The following is a 23,382-nucleotide window of genomic DNA, read 5'->3' on the forward strand; positions in this document are numbered from 1 at the left end:
AGTCACAATTGTGAGCTGCTCCATACTGTGCTGGGAACTGGACTTCAGTCCTCTGTTAGAGACCATCAGTGCCAGTCTACCGTCTACTTGGAGAATGCACCCCCCCCCCAGCCCCTTTGTATTTTCTCCTGGGATAAGCAGCCCCTCCTTATGGGGTAGTCAAGGAAGGAAAACAGATAACGCACTAAGCCTGTTCACTCTACAATACGATGTTGGAACAAAATCAAAATCCCAATTGCTCATCTCTTCATACACATGATAAAGGTAGACCTCTAGCACCTCCACCAGATGTGCACACCAGTCTACCAGCACCTCACCCAGGCCTCTGTGCTCCACCAGATGTGCACACCAGTCTACCAGCACCTCACCCAGGCCTCTGTGCACAGCTCTGTTCTTACCTTGTCCACAGCAGACACCTTAGCTCCCTTATCCAGCAGTAGCTCCACCACTTCTATGTTTCTCATCTTGGTGGCCTTTATCAGTGGTGTCTCACCATCCTGTGGGCACAGACAAGGTTTAGACACAGCTCTCCTATACTTCAGCAAGGCTACACTCTAAAGAAAACCTAACCTTCAACTGACCAGGAAAGGCCTCTCCTTTTCTAACCAGTCGTTTGTATGGAAAGTACTTCATATTACTAAGGCACTTTAACCTTTATATCAGAGTTACAAGTATATTTCCCATAGAACAGTTGCATACACAGCTAACTTCATTAGCTACAACCATCAAAGTCTTGTACAGTTTCACATGAAGCTAAAATGCCTGACATGGGGAACCACACACAGCTCACGTTGTGGCTGTCTAAAGCAAATGTGTTCTACATTCCAAACAGGACGCTTGCGAATGGCTGACAGTGTGCTTTCTGACCCAGGGCATCACCTCCGCAACTCTAAAATCACTCAGCTGAGAGAGCAGAACACCGTCTATACCTTCGTGCATATTTCAGTATCAGGATTGCACTGCAGGATATCTCTCACCATTGTCGCATTTCCCTTTTCAACAGCCCAATACAATGCAGTCTTATTGTCCTGTATAATGGGAGAAAGTCATGTAAGATGCAGTATTAAAAACTGCTATTTATAAAGGAAAATATCATGAATATTTAGGCTGGTGGAAGGTAACATCAATCAACCTACATGATATCTAGGATTTACTTTTGAGAAATTCTTTATGAAAAGATCCTAGAAAACCTAGTATTACTTAAATAAAAAGAGTTGATAAGTTGTGCTCTTGTTTCGTCTCTGTGGTACAGGGTAGAGCCCAAGACCTCATAATGCAGTCAGATCTCAGGGATATAAAACAGGTTAGAAGTCACCAATACCTGAACTCTTCTATTTTGGACAAGTCATTAGTAATATGCTGATCCAGTGTCGACAGTGAGTAGGACTGCTTCTGACTAACAATGGCATTATTATTTGTGCTGTTCTCAACCTATATCCGCCCTGGCCCCTATACTTCAGCAACCTATCTGGCTCAAAAACCAAACCTTTGATTCACATAGACCTGAAAGCAGAGCTACAGAACATCAATTAAAAACTGATGCTCAGGAACCAGCCATTAGTGAAAAGATGGCTTTACCTGAGAAGACGACTCCTGTAGCTGCCACACTAGGTTTGCTATGCCAACACTTCCCTAAGGGAGTTAGTTCCAGCCTAAGAAATGTGCACTAGCTACTCAGGGCACTTAGTGGGCCGAACTACTTCTCTTTCTATTCCCTGCCTGGTCTTTCACCCCAACACCAGCGACAGATGGACTCTCTATAGCTACAGCAGTCTTTCCCTCTCCAGTCTCAAGTTTTCTTCTATACTCACCTGTGCTTCGCTGAAACCCTCCGACTTCTTTTCTCTGACCTGCTAAAACTAACTCCATCACTAAATGTAGCTCTAGTCCCACCTGCTTTAAAGGCTTTCCTTTATTTCCTCTTTCTCTACATTAAAGCTCACGATAATTGAAAAAAATCGTGTGTTTTTTTAAAATTGCACTCCTTGTACAAAAGCTCTGAGACCAGAAATGGGGGGTCAGGTCCCTTGGAGCAGGAGTTAAGGCAAGCTGTGAGCCACCCAGCATGGGTGCTGGGAGATGAGCCTCAGTCCTCACCCAGCCCAGCACGCACCCTTAACCAGCTAACCACCTCCAGCTCCTTGTTTTATTTTTGAGACAGGGTTTCACTACCAGCCCAGAATGATGTGGATGGAACTTTCTTACTTGTATCTGAATTTAAGTGGACATTAATTATGGAACTTTAGAATAGTGTCAATAAAACACAACAACAATAACACAGCAATGCATTAAATCTCCCTAGAAAGTAGGAGGAGTGACATCCTGACTACTTGACACATGAGTTCATGGTCACCGCAATCTGAGTGCACATACCTGACCTCTAATGTCTATATCAGCGTACTTTTGGAGAAGTGCTCGAACAATTTCAACATGACCACCTCTAACAGCACCAATCAACACAGTATCTCCACTCTAAAAGAAAAAAAAAAAAGAGGGTCAATTAACTAAACAAATGAGCAGTTCTGAAATTAAGGTTACTCGTTTATTAACACAAGTGATTTGTTCTAAAAATATCTTTGAAAAAGAATATTACTAAAATGAGATTTTTAACTAACTGATAATATCTGATAGTAGCAACCTTCTGAGTAAGACCCAGGGACATTAGTCCTTAGAATAAGGACTCACGAAATCTCATGATGTAAACTTAAAAAGACAAATTACTCCGATGGAATCCAGTCTCTTTGAAGATGATTCTCCATTATGCACACTAGCTGACAGTTTCGATTTACATAATAAATCTCCTTCAAAGACTGCCACATGATAAAAGCAACAGGTTCTAAATTAGGAGCATAGAGCTGGCATAACATTATGGTTCTGATGGACAGAAGGACTGGCTCCCACACCAGTGTTTGTGGAAATAGGCAGTGGGCAGCCACAGGCTAAGAGCATATAGGCTATTTCATCCTCCTGTATAAGAATTGTACCAAGTTAACTACCTCAGAAGCATAGCTCCTCAGATGACATTCAACCAGCAACAGCTGGTTTTGAATCAGCTTCCCTGTACTTCAAATACTAACTCTGCCATGGACAGAGGTATCTTGTCATTTTATTGCTAAACTGCAGGTCAGTTGTAGACTTCTGTGCCAAGTAAGCTCCTGAGCTGTTGCCTGCTTCCCTCTCGAAGGCTCCAACATGCTGCAAGTCAACTGTTCATTGATGGTTCTAACTCTAACACTGTGGTGTAGTACTTTAGCTTCCCCACAAACAGCTTACATAAACCCATGGCAGAGCAGTTGTAGTTAAAACTGTAAGCATTAGTGTGAGTGAGAACCAGTAAACTGGTAAGTAAACCACTGCCCTGTTACAGCATGGTAGGCACCATTCTAGACACTGGGAAACAAGATAAATGAGGCCCCAGCTGTAAGCAGACTTACAGTTTAACAAACAAAAACAACATACAATTAAGCAAACCAAAACAAACACTATGCAAATAGAACAGCATATTCAAAGGGCAGCCCCTTTGGACTGGATAGCTGAAGATGACCATTCTGACTAGGTAGAGGTAAAATGAACAACAGGAGCCACTATGTGCAGACAGCATTCTAGACTGAAAGCAGCTGGTCACATGGCCCTACCCCACAGCGGGACAAGATCAACATGCACAAGAAAGAAGGGACCTGATGGGGCTGCTACCTTCTGAACAGGGAGTGTGGCTTAAGATGAGGTCAAGAACTCAAGTAAGGACACTGACATACAGGGTCTGTAAACTAAAAGGGAAGTACATATCCAAAGTGTAAGACAAAGACTTGGGTGGCTTCCACAAAGAAATGCATGCATTCAACAACACGCAGAGTAAAGCAGAGGCCATAGAGAATCTGTCTTGATCCTTTTAACACCAGGAGAGGGTGGCTTAGGCCGAGGAGGCAATAGTGATGATGAAGCCAGATAGATGAAGGGTTAAGTTTTACATCAAGTCAACAGAACTGCATGGGGTGGGTAAAGGAAAGAGAAAGCATCAGAATGGGTACTGAGATCATCTGCTGAGACAGAGAAAACCGAGAGGAAAATGGCTTGAGGTAGTAAAAAATAAACAATCCCACTTCCATTTTATTCTGCTGTATGTTTTTAAAAGCTCACTAAACATACATTCAAGTGGAGAGTTCTGCACAAGCACATGTAATCTCAGGAAAGAAGTCATGCAAGAGAAAACAATCCTAAGTATGAAGGTAGTACTCAAGTCCTGGGACAATGAATAACATCGGCTGTGGAAAACACGAATAGAGATGTTCATTAAAGAGAGTTACAAATCAACCAGAGTGTGGCATTTCTAGTAACAAAACTAAGTATGTGACAAAAATAAGCAAGGACAAGACTGGAAATTTTAATTTACTAGTTTCAAAGGTAAAAATAAAACTTCTCTTAAAGCAGGTTGATATCATAGGCAATGGCTCTTGATGGTAAGGAGTTGTTAGCTAATTTTCTGTCTGCGTCACCACCGCAGACAAATCTGAAGTAGGTTCCCTACCCTGTCAGGTATGTTCACGTATGTTCCAGCATCCAGCAGGTCCTGTACAATCTCTATATGTCCCTCCTTCGATGCAATCATCAAAGCTGTATTTCCATCTTTATCAGTTAGATTTACATTTGGGTTCCTTTTCAAAATCTCTTTCACTGACTGTGTGTAGCCCCCTTTCACCGCCACAATAAGCGCAGTCATCGAATTCTTAAAAAGAAAAAAAAGTAATTAGTATGTTCTAGAAAACATATTATGCTACCATAATCAGAAAACTATTTTCAAATAGGTGAGCTATTTGCAGTTGTAAGACTAGAGAGATGGCTCAGTGGTTGAAAGTATTTGCTGCTCTTACAGAGGACCAGAGTTTGATTCCCAGTACCTACACTGGGTGACTCACAGGCACCAGTAACTACAGCTCCTCTTCTAGCCTCTGCAGGCACCCCCACTCACATGTACACAACCATAGGCAAAGACAGGCGCATACATACAATTAATGATATAAATCAAGTTTTAACAGTTAGTGGTGCCCGTCTCTAATGCAGGGCATTGAGCATGCTAGGTAAGGGCTCAGCTACTCTAATCCTCCTCTAGTCCCTAAGTATTATTTCTCATAGGGTCAGCAAGAAGGCTCGGGTGGTCCTTTGAATCCTCCATGTGTGTAGTGGCATATACATGCCCCTTTCTAATAAATAAATAAACTAATGTATTAAATTTTTAAATTTATTTCTGACAAAAATGCCAATATAAATAACCAGACATATATATGCCCAAAGTGGCAGGAGGCATGTGTTCAGGCATGGAGGTCAAAAGATCAGTGATAGGAGTACATTTTCTCTTTGCACCATGTGGATCCTGAGGACAGATCTCAGGTCACCAGGTTGGCAGCAAGCACTTTATCCACTGAGCCATCCCATATTTTCATTTTCAAAAATACATTACCTCTGAAGAGTCCCTAGACTACCCAGAGGTGCAGTTATTTTAGTGATCACCTACAACTGGATCTACTTACAGGGAACAAACCCTTTCACTGATGTAACAAAGTTGAAAGAAGGACTCAAAATTCAATACTTTCTAATTTAAGTAATGCAAAGTAAAACAGACTAAACTTGAAACTAAGAACGTTTTATACTAAAACAGCTCAACAGGAGTTTAATAAGTGCTCTTTAGGAGACCCTAAGAGCCCGCTAACATACTCTAAGTAGTCCTTTAGGGCACTGACACCTTCCTCACGCATTCAGCTAGAGTCAGGAGAGGCCAGTGGTCCTGGGGCCCTGCTGTGGTTCCAGCAGGGAAAACGGCGCCTTGAAGGCCAGGACTAGCCACTTCTGCCATCCTGGAAGAGAAAGACACTAGATGCCATTGTTCTAGGAAGTCAGGTCTGAGCTACACAGTTTAACTCTACTTCAGATGTCCAGAGATTTAATGGTAGTATCTTCTCTCAGACTCCATCATGGGCTGTCTCACTTATTATAATAATTACCACAAGTAGTAGTCCTCAGTACCTTAAAACTGCTTGCTGTACACAGATATTAGTTCCTGAAATATTCCTGGAATTTCTAAGAAAAAGCTACTTATGAGGTTCCTCGAGGCTCTTCAGCACTCTTGGCACATATGAGGTTCACAGATGGTGGTCAATAATGAACTAATAAATGGTAGTCATTTATATTTGATTAAATTTTAACCTTAACAGTTCACTTCTGACTTCCTCCATCTGTTTATTAGAGGAAAAATAACTAATAAAGACACCGCAAAGTCTAGCATCACTGTACATTGTTAAGGAAAAGGCATTTTAATGGAGCTTGATGTTTGCCTACAATTACAACTTAGCTTGGCACGGTGGCACACGCCTTTTGTCCTAGCACTCAGAAGGCAGAGGCAGGAGGATCTCTGTGAGTTCCAGGGCTACTTGCTCTACATAGCAAGTTCCAGGGCAGCCAGGACTACATAGTGAGAGCCTGTCTCAAAAAAAGTTTTTTTAATTATTAATTTATTCAGATTACATCTCAATTGTTATCCCATCACTAAAATTTTTTCTTAATTAAAAGGGGGGAGGGAGAAAAACTACTTGATCTAAAGAATTTTTCAGTTTATATGATTACTGAAAATTATTTTTCATAGTTACAGTTTTCCAAGATTTATGTACATTGGCAACAGATCCTCAAAGGCAAATGGTCATTTTGTTTTTCACATTGCAACATACTTACTTTCAAAGTTAATACCAGCTAAGAAACACCAGCACTTGGGAGGCAAAGGCAGGAAGATAATGAGTTCAATGAAAGCCTGGACTACACATTGAAGTCTTATCTCAAAATTTAAAAAAAAATTATTTAAGAACTCCATGAAATTTTTTCTAGGTTTGTACTAGCTTAAAATAGTCCCATAAAACGAATACTTTACTCTGCTAGAAGGGCTAGGAGAGGAGAGGTACTTACGGCTCCTTCTTGATCAACATCAGCTCCCATGGCCAACAAATGCTTCACACATTCCAAATGACCCTTTCTGGCAGCCCACACCAAAGGGGTTGTTCCATACTATTAAAACAGGTAATGAATTCAAAGTTACTTTCAGCTTATAGAAAGAAAGCAGCTTATAATGAAGTTATATTTTGAGTATTCTTAGGTAAGTACTTATGCCAATCAAAATTTCAGTCCTAGATAAAAACCTATTTTCCTCATCTTATTTGTCCTGAATAGTCATTTTTACATGAAATGTCTTTTGATCAACTTTAACTTTTACAATCATATAATATTTATACATAGTCACACATTCCCTAATTTTTAACAAGCATTCACTGCTTCCCATATTTTATGATCTAATGAAAAGTTTAACAGTCTAAAAATGAGCAACCAAGTGCCAAGCACAGCTCAACTTCACATAGTTAATACATGCAGTCGTTAGCACAGAGTGAGCATAATTCACAGTATCACATTTTCATACAAGAAACTGAGGCCCCAAAAGGGTCAAAGTAAGAGATCTATCAAAAGGCAGAAAAAGCCGGGTGGTGGCGGTACACATCTTTAATCTTGGCACTCGGGAGGCAGCAGCAGATCTCTAAGGCCAGCCTGGTCTACAGAGTGAGTTCCAGGACAGCCAGGGCTACACAGAGAAACCCTGTCTTGAAAAGAAAAAACAAACACACACCCCCAAACTAAACGTCTATGATCTGCACATTAAACCATAACCCCAAATCAACATGAGTCTTTGATAATTTCAGCCCAGAAACTGTTCGAAAACACCTTTTATGAAACATGATCAGAAAGCATCAAGAACTATAAATCACACATAAAAGAAATGCCAATCAGCAGACATGTGAATACCCACAGTACCCTTTTATGGTTATAAACATTTAATAAACCCTGACAGCCTGTCCAGTAGGGATAAAAAATTATCTATTATTCCACACTGCCCAAAACAGTAAGAAGTATGTTTGACTGTAAGTAAGGAAAATGTGACTAGTAGGGACTAAGAAACTGAATTTTTACTTTTACTTAATTTTAAATTAAATAAAATAGCCATAAGTGGCTAGTCTCTATGGATGACATCAGACACCTTCACAAGCACACTTGTGGAGACTGTACCCCGCAGTGCCCCTGATAGCTGAAGGATGTGAACACAGCGAGTGGGAGCAGAAGCCTAACTAGGGGAGAAGCATGTGAAAGAGAGTTTTCCTGGTCACTGCCTCAGGCTTAGGGACATGGGTAAGGAATCCAGGCTAAACTCCCCAATTTCGCTCCTACATCTATATTGTTCCCAGCCTCCTGCTTTGTAGGTAGCATGTTGTCTGTCTGAAGCACCTTCTCTAACCCCACAAAATAATACCCTAGCTATCTTCAAAGATAAAAGACATGCACATTCAGTACTCATCAGGACAGCCTTAACTTAGGAATTGAACATAAGCTCTCATCCCTTGAGCACCCCCTGCATTTGTTACCTCCTGTGAGACTGATACGCAAAAGTACATGCTAGAACGTCTGTTCTTTCTCTTTTCCATCACACTGGCCAGCTCACCCTGACCCTAAGGAGCAGACAATAACACTTACATCGGTACAAAGAACTCTTGCTATCTGGTAGGAACCTCCTTACCTTGCTTCTTGTCAACTCCACAAGGCTCTTCAGTTAGTGCTAAACCATCTTAGTAAAGGTCTCTTCTTTTTCTCAAGTTCAAATTCTGGTCTTTCCCCCTCAGTGAATTATGTACATACTTCCCACAGCCCCAGCACATAGTCCAGGCAGGCCTTTAACTGGTGATCCTCCTGAGGACTAGGAATATCAGTCTGTGTCACCCGGCCAGTCTCCCTTTACCTACACTCCAGATCCTATCTTCCTCTGTTTCATCAGGACTATTACCTCTGCTATGGCATTCTCTCCTCCTGTTCCCTACTTCCTATTAGGTCTCTGGCGCAAGTCCTGACAATGTAGGCTTTCCTTGCCTAACCCGTGTCCTCCAGCCTTTCCCCTGAGGAGCCCATCGCTGTCTTTCCTTCCACACTTCAGATGGACCTCGCAGTCATTAGTTCTAATCTCCACACCACCAGCTTTAGAATTCTAAGCACAAGCCAACCGAACTGAACCTGAATGGTAAGATCATTGTCATACAAACAACACAGGCAAGACTGAAAGTAGGAAGAAGAGTTATAACAGAAAACTTCAGTGAAGACACGAGTCCATTATCTCTATCTTTTTTGAGAACAATGAATTTAATATAATAAACATCAATAATCCAAAACATAAACAGAGGACCCATCTATAAGCTGTGCATCCATAAAAATGTTGATATAAAAAAATAAGATAAATTAAGGAAGTTTCAAATGAAAATATAACCTGGACACTCTAAGTGACCATAACACAAAGCAGAAGCTGGACAGACTCTGCAACTCACCTTGTCAGAGCAATTGACCTTTGCACCATTCTGCAGCAGAAGATGCACTATGTCTGCATGGCCTCTGCCCGCTGCCCAAATGATTGGGTAAACACTGTACTGCTGGGATACACAGAGACATATGAGGATGGAGGAAGAAAAGAACCTTTAGATGGACATTTACTAAATAAATATTAGCAGGAGTAACACAAAGTAATGGGTTTTTAAATCAACTTAGAGGCCATTCTCCACTTTAAAGCACAAATACTCATAATACATAATTGACAACTAAGATGTGTTAAGCCTTAATAAACATTTATTATCAACACATTTATTTTTGCAGTTAACTAACTTGATGTGATTATCTAGCCAATGGGCAAGATTGCTAAGTTGAATAAGAAGTTAAAAGCAGTATAGAAATGTTCAGATATAAAAAAAAAATAGAATATGTAAAAAAGGTATGGCTTTTTGGTAAACGTCTTTTCAAGAAACTCAAGAGCAAGGATGCACCAACAGGTAAGGTAACTAAGGAATTCACAATTTCCTTTTGAAATGTTACACAATTATGGTTAACATTTGAATTCAAAGACTTGTTTTTTTCAATAGAAGAACTAAGAAAAAAGACAGTGTACAAAATTATCACTGTTTTAAAATTCTCACTGGGTCTTAAAATGCCATTCTAAATGATATTCAATATGATCTGAAAAAAATCTCTATCCACTATGAAGTATAAAAAGCCTGCAGCATTCCGTAGGAAATTTTGCATTCACATTAAAAACACACTTTTTTATTAATGCTTACCAAACCAGTGACGCTTGGGTTGGCACCATAAGAAAGAAGCAATTCGACAACGTCAGTCCTGCCTTTGTAGCATGCCCACATGAGAGCTGTCCATCCCCCCTAAAGCACAAAGAGGGATGTGTAAAACTGTATCATCCTCAAGCAAGGAACACCTTTAATCAGGCTTCCTCTGTGTACATCTTTGTAACAGCACTGTTTTATGACGACAGTAGTATTAAACCCTCCAGCTCCTCAGAAATAAGTATGCAATTGAACATGAACTGAACAAAATCGGCTAGGTCTACAAGTGATCACTGCAAGGGTTATATAGTAAACATCACCAATATTGGACTAGGGATGTTCATGCTTCTAAGAGTCATTCTGGCTTCTTGTAGCCATAGTACCCAGGAAGCAAGAAGAAGCAGGGAAGAGGCAGGAGCCTAATATTTGGGGCGTCTCACATCAAAACTAAGTACAGTTGTACCTTCCTAGGTTTGAGAATATAAGACCATGGAAGTAAAACCCTTGTGTGGCACAGAATACTATGAGGAGAAAGACAGGAAGCTGCATCGTCTTTCAAATTTAGACTCTGAGTCTCTGTTAACCCATCAGATGAGTGATGTACCCTATATATGCAAGAGATGATTTGCTTCCTTGCTTGCCTGGACTGCTAAAATTGACTTTTTAAAAAGTTAAATGTCTTTCATAATAAGACAGAACTGATCCCTTTTCTCACTTTTATGCCTTACCCAGATCATGATCAAACAGGAGGTAGGTGATACCTATGGACCACATCCTCTGAGACCTGCAGCGTTCATGGACAGCAGCCTGGACAGGTTGCATTTATAAATAAATCTACTAACATCCTAAAGACTATAATTTACCCAAAATATTTAAAACTATCTGACATGCCTCTTAAAATCCAATACAAAGGAAATAAGCTTTCTTAAAAGTACCGTTATGATCTATTAAAGAATAATGAGCTGAGAACTTTCAATTCTGAATAAACTGAAGTGGTGACTATTCTAGCCAGGAGATACTATAACACCAACATTTCAAACATTCTTGAGTCATTGCAACATTCAACCCCAAGCCATAAAACACTAGAAGACCTTTTCTTAAAAATAAAATAACAGACAAGGTTTTCTGTGTCTCCATCACTGCTAGTAACTTTCAGCTAACTAATGCCACCATGCAGAAAATGCACGTACCATGTCACGGTGCTCCAGATTGGCGCCACACTTAAGCAGCTCCTCTACGATGTGGATGTGCCCCTCTTTAGATGCAGATATAAGTGCTGTCCAGTTATCCTTGAAAAATATTCAAAATGGCATGTTTGAAAATAAAAACCAACATTCCAAAGTGAGGGATGCACCTGAACTTTCAGGCCAAATGATCATCTAAACTGATAGAATATGAGCCATGCTAGCCTCTATGGAATAAGGCAGAAGCTGTGTTAAGATGTCATCTGCCTACGTCAAGACTATCACCTGCTTGCATGTCAGGACTAACAGTGCAGAGAACAACGTCACAGATGCGTGTCCAGGCTCCTCCCTACACCTCTCATCACATACCATTTTGTAGAAAGGAGAGAAGCCGACCACCAAAACCTCAAGGGCAATCCTGCAGCTAGCAACTGTTAAACAAATTAAACAAATCTGACATGCATACACACTCATACAATATTAAACTACAATTGCTGCAAGTGGGGAAATTAGAAATTCTGTTACAAAGAATTATTAGAACAGAATTGTTCTAGCTTTTTTTTTTTTTTTTTTTTTTTTTTTGGTTTTTCGAGGTAGGGTTTCTCTGTGTAGCCTTGGCTATCCTAGCCCCACTTTGTAGACCAGGCTGGTCTCCAACTCACTGTGATCCGCCTGCCTCTGCCTCCCAAGTGCTGGGATTAAAAGCATGTGACACCACCACCGGGCTGACCTAACTTATATTTAGAGAGTGAGTTAATTCCAATGATCACACCAGGGGTGGTGGCACACACTTTTATCCCAGCCCTGGAGAGGCAGGGGGGAGGTCAACACAACGAGACCCTGTCTTAAAAACAAAAAAAGTCAAATGATCACTTAAAGCAAAATAATGTAGTTCTGTGATCCTGACAGTAATTCTAAGAATGCCAGGAACCTCCAAGGAAAGTGGATGAGGATCTGTCCCTCAGAAGCAGGGTCAGAAGGGGCCATTGTCAAGGAACACTAGCTAACAGTTATAATTACAGAGATTCACTTAACAGTATAGCTCATACGTAGAAATAGTCTAGAGACACTTGATTGCACAGATATGTGCTTCAGGCATGCAATGTACACAGAATTTTTTTTTTTAATGAAGAGCTGAAATACTTGGTTTTAAGCACAAAATTCTCTCCTGATTAAAAAAGCAAACAAACAAAAACAACAATAACAAAAAAAACCAATGCAGCACATCAGGCAAAGGTGAGACATATCTCAAAGTACTTTTTAAAATATTTACTTGTTTATTTATTTTGTGACAGTGGCTCACTATGTTGCCCTGGCTAGCCCACAATCTCTATGTAGACCAGGCTGGCCTGGAATTCAGAAACCTGCTTGCTTTTATCTTCTCAGTGCTCAGATTAGGATCAAAAGCACAAACAACCTTCATAGTACAATTTTCAATCATCGTTCTTTAATAAGGTTTATGAACAAAGTAAAGAGGAAGACGACTAATGAGTGAGTTATTTTATGCATACCAGATCTTCCAGGTTGCAGTTGGCTCCATTCTTAATCAGCTCTTTCACTATTTCCACATTGCCCTGCTCAGCAGCGATCATCAGGGGAGTCTGGCCACACTGGAGGGCAAACAGGACAGTGAGCTTGGCAGCATGATATGCCCTCACTACAACACTGTGATGCACCTCACTCGCCTTTTCACAAAGCTATGCAAAGCTGATGTGTTCCCTGTATCGCTTTAACTTACCAACAGCCCTACACCTATAGGTCTGCTTTACTGAGGATTTAAAAGTCATAAGCTAGTTAAGGTATACAGCACAGTAATGGCCACTTGCTTCAGTTGTACAAGGCCCCGTGTTCAATCTCTAGAAATATAAATGACTATCAAAGCCATTAGAAATGTGACTTTCCCCATAATATCAATAATCTCTTTTGGGGACAATGAATTCATTCAGAATCAGTAAACATACCAGAATCTGGCAAATAATTACAACATACATGAAATCTCACAACACCTATGGTGGTGTAATTTTCCTGACAGAATATGCTATAGAATGACATTTTAATCACACATGTTTTATCTCAGACAGGCAGAGATAACTAGATGTTACACATGCACATGCTATTTAAGCCTTCCCTCATAACCTTAACTTGTGGGTCAGATTTTCCACCTTCCAAAAGTGAATGCAGAGATAGATAGCTAGATTCCATGGGCAGAGAGGAGGGGGCTGCACCCAGCTCGTGGTTCTAAGACAAGAGAACTCCAGCAGCAAGGCCCCTCTGCTGCAAGTGCAGCGCAAGCATGTCCACTTTTCATGTTAAGACATGGAACAGACTAGGAAGCACCAAGTTAAGCAAACAGCCAGGAAACTGCAGTACTAGAGGCAGAGCCGTAAACAAAGGGAAAAAATTACACAAAAATTAAGTTCAATTATACAAACATTTATGCACCTACTTACTGTGTGTTGATGTGGGGGGAAATATCTGTGACTTGATTTTTAACTAATTTATTTCTCTTACGCATATGGATGCTTTGCCTAGGTGCATATATATGTACTACATGTGTACCAGGTGCCCATGGAGGCCAGAAAAGGACATGAGATCATCAGGTCCCTGGGACTGAGATTACATCATCATGTGGGTACTAGGAATTGAACCTGAGTGCTCTGAAAGGGCAACCAGTGCTCTTAACTGCTGAGCTATCTCTCTAGCCCATGTAGTTTTAGTGTGTGTGTGCGCGCACAGACATGCTCACATGTGCATGGAAGCCAAAGGACAATCTCAGGTGTCATTCTCAGGAGCACCAGCACCTCCCTTGAGACAAGGTCTCTCACTGGCCTGGAGCTCACCTAGCAGGCTAGACTGACTGGTGAATGAATCCTAGGGCCCTTCTTTCTCTGCCTTCCCAACACTGGGATTATAAGCATGTGCCACTATGTTCTGCATTTTTCAAAGTTAACTTTTATTTAGTTATTGTGTGTTCTGCCATGGTGTGTGTGATCAGAGTATAAATTTGGGGAGTTGGTTCTCTCCTTCTACTATGTAGGTTCCTGGGACTGAGCATCAGACTTGATGGCAGGCACCTCTACCTGCTGAGCCATCTTGCCAGCCCACCCCTAGCATTTTTACATGGGTTCTGGGGATCAAACTGACTTATCTCTCCAGGGCTAATGTTCTAAACCCTGGGTGTTTCCCTCTAATCTCTGGGACAAGAATATGAATTACTACCAACGCCCCAAAGGCAGAGAAACCAGGGCACGCCCACCTCTCCCCACCGCCTGCACATTCCCACACAACCTCATGCACTTTCTCCCTTCGTTATGCATTTAACCCTCATTTACTGTATTGTTTGTATATTTTATTTGTATGATTAGCAGTTGATTCTAAAAATATTTTTTACTTATATGTGTATGGGTGTTTGCCTACTTTTATGTCTGTATAGCACTACATGTAGTTCTGCCAGAAGCGGACATCAGATCCTCTGAGGCAGAAGACACAAAGTTATGAGCCATCAAGTGTGTGCTAGGAATCAAACCTGGGTCCTCTGCACAAGCAGCCAGTGATCTTAACCACTTAACCACTTCTCCAACCTCTCACATCTGATTTTTATATGTGCTCCCCAAAGTTCCTAACTCTGTAAGGGTAGAACACATGTCTACTATGTTTTTGTATTTAGTTTTTTTTTTTTCAAGACAGGGTTTCTCTGTGTAGCCTTGGCTGTCCTGGACTCACTTTGCAGACCAGGCTGGCCTTGAACTCACTGAGATTCGCCTGCCTCTGCCTCCTGAGTGCTGGGATTACAGGTGTAAGCCATCTCACGTGGCTCCCTTTTTTTTTTTTTTTAATGTGCGCTGATATTTTGCCTGCATGTATGTCTGTGTGAAGGTGTTAAATTCTGGAGTTACAGAAAGTTATGAGCTGCCATGTGGGTGCTGGGAATTGAACCCAGGTCCTCTAAAAGAGCAGTCAGTGCTCTTAACCACTCAGCCATCTCTCCAACCCCTTGTATTTAGTATTATACATGAAATGAGGGTCAGTGTCACCCAGGTACTGAAATACTTGTTGACTAAATGAATGAATGGACAAAGTCTCAAATAATTTTAAAAAATCTATTAGAGACAACAGCCAAACAAGCAAATAATTATATTGGCACAATTTAACAAATGTTATTATAAGGATAATGCATGTAAAGAGTTAAGCATAAATACTGGTTTAAAGGAAGCAGAAAGTAAATCGCACAAACACAGGCATTCTTATGATGATGGACACTAAATTATATGCAGTGGCCATATTACTGATGAGAGACTGAGGTACCACGCATGAACAGATTTTCCAAGTGGAAAGGTTTATCATTTCCACATTACATTTGTTAATCAACCATTCTAAAAAGCAGCGTACAATTTGAGCTTACAGAAACTGTAGCAGTCAAGCCAGATGCGGTTCCAGAACTAAAAGGGCAAAGTATACACAGTTCCCACCTCTAACCAAGAAGCCACCAGCAGTTGCTACCAGTTGGCAAAGGGAAAACCAGTGTTCTCCAGTGGAGTGTCACTGGGTCTACTGACTACACTCCAGAGCAAGCCCCATGCCCAGGAGTAGTTGCCCAACACAAAACTAACTCAATGGTATTTTTGAGGACTTTTTGTTTCACTTTGCTTTGTACTGTAAGCTACACTAGATGTTTTGGGAAAGGCTGCCATGGAGTTTTACATTTCTAAAGATAGAAAGTTACCTTGTAAACTGAATCTCAAAGCCTATTTATAGATTCTGCTACTTCCTGCTCAAGCAATCCAGCAACCACAGCTATAGAGATAAAAATTTGCTATCATGAGAACTTTATCCTTCCATTTGAAAATACGTCACTAAAAGTCTCTTTCATATCTAGTCTTACATACTCCACCAAATTCCAAGCCTACTGCTTTCTAAAATCAAGAGGATTAAGAACCCACTAACCAAGCTGGGCACAGTGGTGCACACCTGTAATCTCAGCATTCAGGGAGGCAGAGGCATGTGGATCTCTGTGACTCCAAGGCCTACCTGCTCTACAAAGTGAATCCAGGATAGCCAGGGCTACACACAGAAACCCTGTCTCAAAAAACAAAACAAACAAAACCTTCATTATTGTTTGAATGTATCCCTTAAAAGTCACGTGTTGGAAACTTAATACAATGTTATAGAGTGGCAGGGACTTGAGGCAACGAGGTTATGGGAGCACAACGAGGTCATGGATGGATCAATGTCATCACTGTGCAAGTGAGTTAGTTGCTGTAGCAATGACATCCTAATAAAAGGATAATTTGGCTCTCTTCCTTTCTCTTTAATTTTCTTTTTCATATCTTCTCTCACATTCAGGATGTCTTCTGTCATGTTGTGATGCAGCAAGAAGGCTCTCACCAAATGCTAGCTAGCCCTTTATCTTGGACTTCTTTACGTCTAAGAAGACATTACCCAGCACATGAAATTCAATACAGATGTACACAAGCTGACTATGACACCTCTCTTCTATGCTTACCATCATCTCAGGCCCAAACACACAAAACAAAACAAAACACCACACACCAGCTGAATTTCTCCTAAAGAAGTGTCCTCCCATCAGCTCCCCCAGAAGGCTACAATGCAAACCTATCTACTCAACTGCTTTTTCTTCTAATTCCCAGGATCTCATTTCTGTGCTTTTATATGAATCAGACCTACGTAATCATGCCCTTAAAGCGGTCATCTCAACGACTATATTCTTCTTCCAATAATTATAGTAAAACAAAGCATTTTGACATGCTTTCTTGAAGTTGCCTTCAGTGTGTTTATAAACACATACACAATCCATCTCTTAAAGTCTTGCTTAATTTTCTTAGTCAAAATGTCCAGGCTCAGTTCTACCATCCAGCCTACTCTACACCAAGGAAAGGGTGACCTCATTCTTTCCGAGAATGAAGAGAGCAATGCCCTGGACAGCTTATGAGACTATTCTATTCATTAGCTTACACTTGTCTAGTTTATAAATAAAATGAAAGAGGCAAAGAACACAGACATACTGACTGTGGTCAATTATGTGCTAAACACACATATATATTATTTTATTTCACTGATGTTATATTTAAGAATCCTTTTCAGGAATGATAACCAAGGGTTTTGGAGACCTGAGTCAGAACTCCACGACCTACATGGTGGAAGGAGAGAACCAACGTCTACAAGTTGTCCTAGGATTTCCACATGGGTAACACAGTGTACGCATGCAGGCGCATGCACACACACACATGCACACACGCACACACACACACATTAAATATAATAAAAATGATAAGCTAAACACACTAAGATAAAGTACCCTAAGTACTCTAAAGGCAAGAAAGAGGGAGAAAGTCTAACAACTCATGCCAGGGAAGCATTCTACCAACCTGCTATTCCTCCCAGTTCTACAGCTTAAAAATTAATAATAATAATGATGATGATAATAATTTCTGTTTGCTTTTGGGGGCTACTACTATGTAGCCTAACTAGTCTGAAACTCATTATATAAACCAGGTTGTCCTTAAACTTACAAAGATCTGCCTGCCTCTGACTCCTGAGTGTTGAGATTAATGGTGTATACCAACATACCCTGACATAATGAAATGTTTCTTTTTTCTTTAATGTTTTTGTTGTTGTTTTTTATTTTTATTTTTGTTTTCTTTTGCGGGAAGGTTTCAAGGATAGAGGGTGGGTATGAAGGGACAAGGAGATTAATAGAATTGGGGTGCATGATGTGAAATTCACAAAGAATCAATAAAAAAAGTTTTTAAAAGTCGAAATTAGAAGTATCAATTTTAGCTGTGGATACAACTCAGCAGTAGTGCTTTCCCTAGTATGTGTGAGGGTATGGGCTAAATCTCTAGCATTGAAAAAAGAAAGAAGGGGCTGGAGAGATGGTTCAGAGGTTAAGAGCACTGGTGGCTCTTACGGAGGACCCAGTTCTAATTCCTAACACCCACCTTGCAGCTCTCAATCATCTATTAACTCCAGCCCAAGGGATCCAGTGCCTTCTTCTGACCTCCACATGCACTAAGCATGCACATAGTGCACATACATATATACATGCAGGTAAAACACCCGAACACATAAAGTAAATATTTTAAGATTTTTTTAAAAAGATAAACACATACTTTGACAGTTAAAAAATTTATTATTCTCTACAATGCCATATCAAATAGTTTTCAGTGATCACACTACATCTGATGAAATAAGAGCAATGTTTTTGCTCTTACCATTTAACAGAAATAACTAAAGTCAACATTTACTAATTAGTTACTTAACAATATCATAATTTAAATAATATTCTCTGAAACGTGCAGCATCTAGAATCCCAAGGTGTGTGAAAAGAACAACTCAGGAAGATTTGAGGCTTCAGTGAAAAAAAAATTTAATCCTAATTCTGTCTGATTGGTGTACCTGAAAAAAGAGGGGGCTCCAGACACTCTATAGATCTTCCAGAACATTTTGATTTTCAAGAACCAATGTCCTGAATACATACTATCTCATCAGGGGGAAAGTCAATAAGCCTAAATTCAATATTCCAACAATTTATGCAAGCTAAAAAGTACTTTCAAAAGATAGACTGAACTATTTTCAACAGGAAGTCATATCATGAATACATCCACTAAGCCAAGAGAACTTCCTACTCTCCCCCTTCACTCATAGCACAGCACCTTGTGCAGGGAGCAGGCAGCACATACAGAACTGAGCCTCAGCCTCACCTCATTTCTCTCATCCACATCTTTGCACTTCTCAAGAAGAGCTTTCAGAGCAGGAATATTTTCTTCTTCCACATAATTTATCACACTCTGTGATATCAGAACAGACATTTTCAGAGAAATCTATAGCCAACTTTATTCCACCTGTAAAAACAAGTCAGAAAAATATACATTTCTGGTTAGAAATAAACTAAGTTGTTATTAAATATACTTCAGTGTTACCCTTAAATGTGTTCAGATGCAACTCCAATGAGAAATATAAACAAATCCCCACACCCCAACTGTCAAAATACTGACAAGATGCCCTTTCCCAGACTCACAGCACGTATTAAACTTTCACCCAAAACCCAAGCCAGATGCACCACAAACTTCATTCACCATCGCCCCAAGTGCAAGGGAGGTGCTGTTCCACTGTGCGTATCACTGACCCCACCTCAGATCAGGGCAGCTTCAGTCCCATCCTTCCAGGGCCCAGGACTTAGAATTACCTATGACTTAGCCCTCCTTCTCACATGATATTGAATCCAATATATAACCTAACCTAAGACAGCAAGCCCTTCCAGCTCTATCTACAAAACGTAACTCGTATTTATTGCTCACTGCTTCCATCACTACCAACCCAGTGTAAGTCATTCTGACTTATCTGATAGCTTCCTAACTAGTTTCCCTGCTTGCACTCAGCCTCCCTGATCCTCTCTGTCTATAACGCATTCACAGTGAGCTTCTAATGAGCTAGCAGAGACTAAAGGAGTATGGGACTGGACTAGAAAGGGGAAACTAGTCCAAGAGTACAAAGTTTTGTTGGAACAGGGCAAAAGGTTCTGTAGTCTATTAATAGCATATCATGTTTTTCAAGTAGCCAAGTGAGTTAATTTTAAATGTTCCCATCACAAACAAATTATAAGGATGTGAGGTAATGAACAAATTAAGTAGCCTGAGTTGATCATTCCATAACGTATGCAGTATTTGTCAACCAAAAATAGAAAGAATCCTTAGGTACGCATATATCAGAATCATTGGGAGGGCTTACAGCACAAGTCCGTGGGCCCTCCTCTCAGAGCCTCTGACTCAGTATGTCTGGGTGGAGTCCCTGAATCTACATCTTTGACCAGCATGCAGGTGACTGATGCTGTCACTGTTACTAAGTTGGATGAAATCCTTTCACTCAAAGCCCTCCAAAGGCTTCTCAAAAGGTCTATGGATGACCTCATAGATGTTAAAGGACTCCTCCCTCAGTCCTTTCACTCCATGACCATGCACCATCCACCGAGGCATCTGCATCGACCCTCAGCTTGTCTGCTAAATTTCTCTTCCTCAGACATGCCCATAGTTGGTCCCTCATTCCTGCAGGTCATACTCTGAGGAATTTCAGCCAACCATGGAATGTATGAAAACATTATCCTCAGTTGCACAACAGTAACCCTGCACTCCCACCCCTTGACCACTTCCTTGCTCTCTACTGGTCTCCACCACTAGAAAAACATTTTTGCTTGGAGCTCATCATCAAAACTAGTATGTAAATCGGGATAAGTAGAAATTTGGGGGTGGGGTCTGGAGGAAGTAGAAGGGGAGGGATGGAGTGGGTGTGATCAAGATACACTGTCAAAGAATAAATAAGCTTGTTTTACATTGTTTAAAGTAGACTGTATTCTACTCAAGGGATATCTAAATGTAAGACCTTCAGCCCTTCCTTTGCCCACTCTACAGATTCTAACTCAAAGCTAACCTAATGTAACACCTAAAGCACAAAACACAAGAAAGCACACTGACTGTCTCTGCAACCTCTGAGTAAGCAAACTGCTTTGACATAAAACTAAAGCCACAGTACATAAAAAAGGAGAAATCTGATAAAGGTTCATCAAACAAAACAAAGCAAAACAAAAATCAAAACAACAAGAAAATAACTTTACCTCTGCTAAGAGAATTAAATTGCTCCAACCTACTCTGAAGCAGATAACTTGTTTCTTTGGTTGGTTGTTTTATTGCTTTGGTTTAGCTTTTGTTTGTTTGTATCTGTTTCTGAGACAGGCTCTTAATACATATTTTAGGCTGGCCTCAAAACTAGATCCTCCTGTCTCTAAGTCTCAAGGATGTGATTACAGACATGCGCTTGCAGCCTGGCTGAGTGAGTCCCACAGGCTCACAGATGCACTGGGCTGCATGGACCACTGCCCCTCAGTTACTCTAGACTTCAAAGATTGTACTAGAACTCTGTGAGCTAATGGACTTAATGGAGTTGATGCTGTGAGGAGCTGGGCTCCATGTTTTATATGCAGGAAGTAAGTTTCCTGGAGACTACTGAGCAGAAATTATTATTACACTATATAAGGCCATGCAAATACAACCTTTTGGAACAAGAACCACTCAGACCAGACAGGAATACATCAGGAGTGGCTGGGGTAAAGACAAAAGATGACACTGCAGAGGGATGGAAGAGAATTGGAGAGTGGATGGATAGTCTCTACTCTGATTGTGCTGTTGTTACATAATCACATGGGCCTGTCAAAATGCAAAACCATGCCCCAAAAGCTTACATTTTATAACATGTAAATTAATTATATCAACATGCCTTACTTAAAAAACAGCTGATCGAATAATTTCACACCTAGGAAGCAATTCTAAAACCAGGAGAAACATGAACAAAGATTTTAATATCCTCTAACTTTATTCACAGGAACAAAAATCAGAGGAGGAAGAGTACTTACTGCTCACAATCGCTTATAACTCTAGTTGCAGGGGAGCCTGCCTCCCAGAGCACCTGCATGCAAACAGTATCCACAGCCTCCCAGAGCACCTGCATGCAAACAGTATACACAACCTCCCAGAGCACCTGCATGCAAACAGTATACACAGCCTCCCAGAGCACCTGCATGCAAACAGTATCCACAGCCTCCCAGAGCACCTGCATGCAAACAGTATACACAACCTCCCAGAGCACCTGCATGCAAACAGTATCCACAGCCTCCCAGAGCACCTGCATGCAAACAGTATACACAACCTCCCAGAGCACCTGCATGCAAACAGTATACACAACCTCCCAGAGCACCTGCATGCAAACAGTATCCACAGCCTCCCAGAGCACCTGCATGCAAACAGTATACACAACCTCCCAGAGCACCTGCATGCAAACAGTATCCACAGCCTCCCAGAGCACCTGCATGCAAACAGTATACACAACCTCCCAGAGCACCTGCATGCAAACAGTATACACAACCTCCCAGAGCACCTGCATGCAAACAGTATACACAACCTCCCAGAGCACCTGCATGCAAACAGTATACACAACCTCCCAGAGCACCTGCATGCAAACAGTATACACAGCCTCCCAGAGCACCTGCATGCAAACAGTATACACAACCTCCCAGAGCACCTGCATGCAAACAGTATCCACAGCCTCCCAGAGCACCTGCATGCAAACAGTATACACAACCTCCCAGAGCACCTGCATGCAAACAGTATACACAACCTCCCAGAGCACCTGCATGCAAACAGTATACACAACCTCCCAGAGCACCTGCATGCAAACAGTATACACAACCTCCCAGAGCACCTGCATGCAAACAGTATACACAACCTCCCAGAGCACCTGCATGCAAACAGTATACACAACCTCCCAGAGCACCTGCATGCAAACAGTATACACAACCTCCCAGAGCACCTGCATGCAAACAGTATACACAGCCTCCCAGAGCACCTGCATGCAAACAGTATCCACAGCCTCCCAGAGCACCTGCATGCAAACAGTATACACAAACTCAGGCAGACGCTCACGCATACACATTTTAAACCTAGGGATATACAACTGTGACAAATGCATACAGGGGATCAATAGACTGTCATCAAATGTTTATGCTATATGAAAGGGGGGGTAAGAACTACATAAGCAGCATCTCAACTATTTAAAGTATATACACTGTTCAGTGCTAGAATAAACAGTGCTGGGAACATCCTTGCATGGTCCTCCTGGCTCCAACCTCGAATCCCTCACTTAAACCTCTCTTTTTCCTCCTCCCTAGACTCATCTCCCACCATTCTCTATTTCACTGTATTCAGGCCATCTTGTGCTTCCATACAAATGTTCCTGATCAGAGAACCGCCACCACCCCCACAGCCACTGAGTATAAAACTGTCCTCACCCTCACTACTAGCACCGTTCCATAACTCAGCTTACTTCAGGATAGAACATAGCATGACTCAACATACCATTTACTTATTTAGCCTGCTCTTCCTACCCCAACAAGGAGTTCAAAGGGCTCTGTGCACTGCTCAGTTTCTAGTGGTTGGAGAGATGCCTGGCATACAGTA

The 23,382-nt window shown here is 41.1% G+C and overlaps 1 protein-coding gene across 10 annotated transcripts in view; it reads right to left on the reverse strand.

Moving 5' to 3' along the window:
* The window catches only part of KIDINS220 (kinase D interacting substrate 220), a 92,738-nt gene that overhangs the window by 66,414 nt on the left and 2,942 nt on the right, over window positions 1-23,382 (reverse strand). For 7 of the 10 annotated variants that reach the window (XM_084792170.1, XM_084792178.1, XM_084792172.1 and 4 more), the window contains exons 2-11: window positions 19,081-19,221; window positions 12,871-12,969; window positions 11,366-11,464; window positions 10,176-10,274; window positions 9,396-9,497; window positions 6,949-7,047; window positions 4,526-4,723; window positions 2,374-2,472; window positions 930-1,028; window positions 399-497 (exon numbers count right to left, since the gene is read on the reverse strand). In XM_084792170.1, the coding sequence (XP_084648296.1) occupies window positions 399-497; window positions 930-1,028; window positions 2,374-2,472; window positions 4,526-4,723; window positions 6,949-7,047; window positions 9,396-9,497; window positions 10,176-10,274; window positions 11,366-11,464; window positions 12,871-12,969; window positions 19,081-19,188 (1,101 nt within the window). In that variant the 5' untranslated portion in view covers window positions 19,189-19,221. The remainder of the gene's footprint in view (window positions 1-398; window positions 498-929; window positions 1,029-2,373; window positions 2,473-4,525; window positions 4,724-6,948; window positions 7,048-9,395; window positions 9,498-10,175; window positions 10,275-11,365; window positions 11,465-12,870; window positions 12,970-19,080; window positions 19,222-23,382) is intronic. The other 3 variants (XM_084792171.1, XM_084792177.1, XM_084792175.1) reach the window with 1 other exon arrangement.

Source organism: Acomys minous (genome assembly GCF_964271855.1).
Source record: "Acomys minous genome assembly, chromosome: 8".
NCBI classification, from domain to species: domain Eukaryota; kingdom Metazoa; phylum Chordata; class Mammalia; order Rodentia; family Muridae; genus Acomys; species Acomys minous.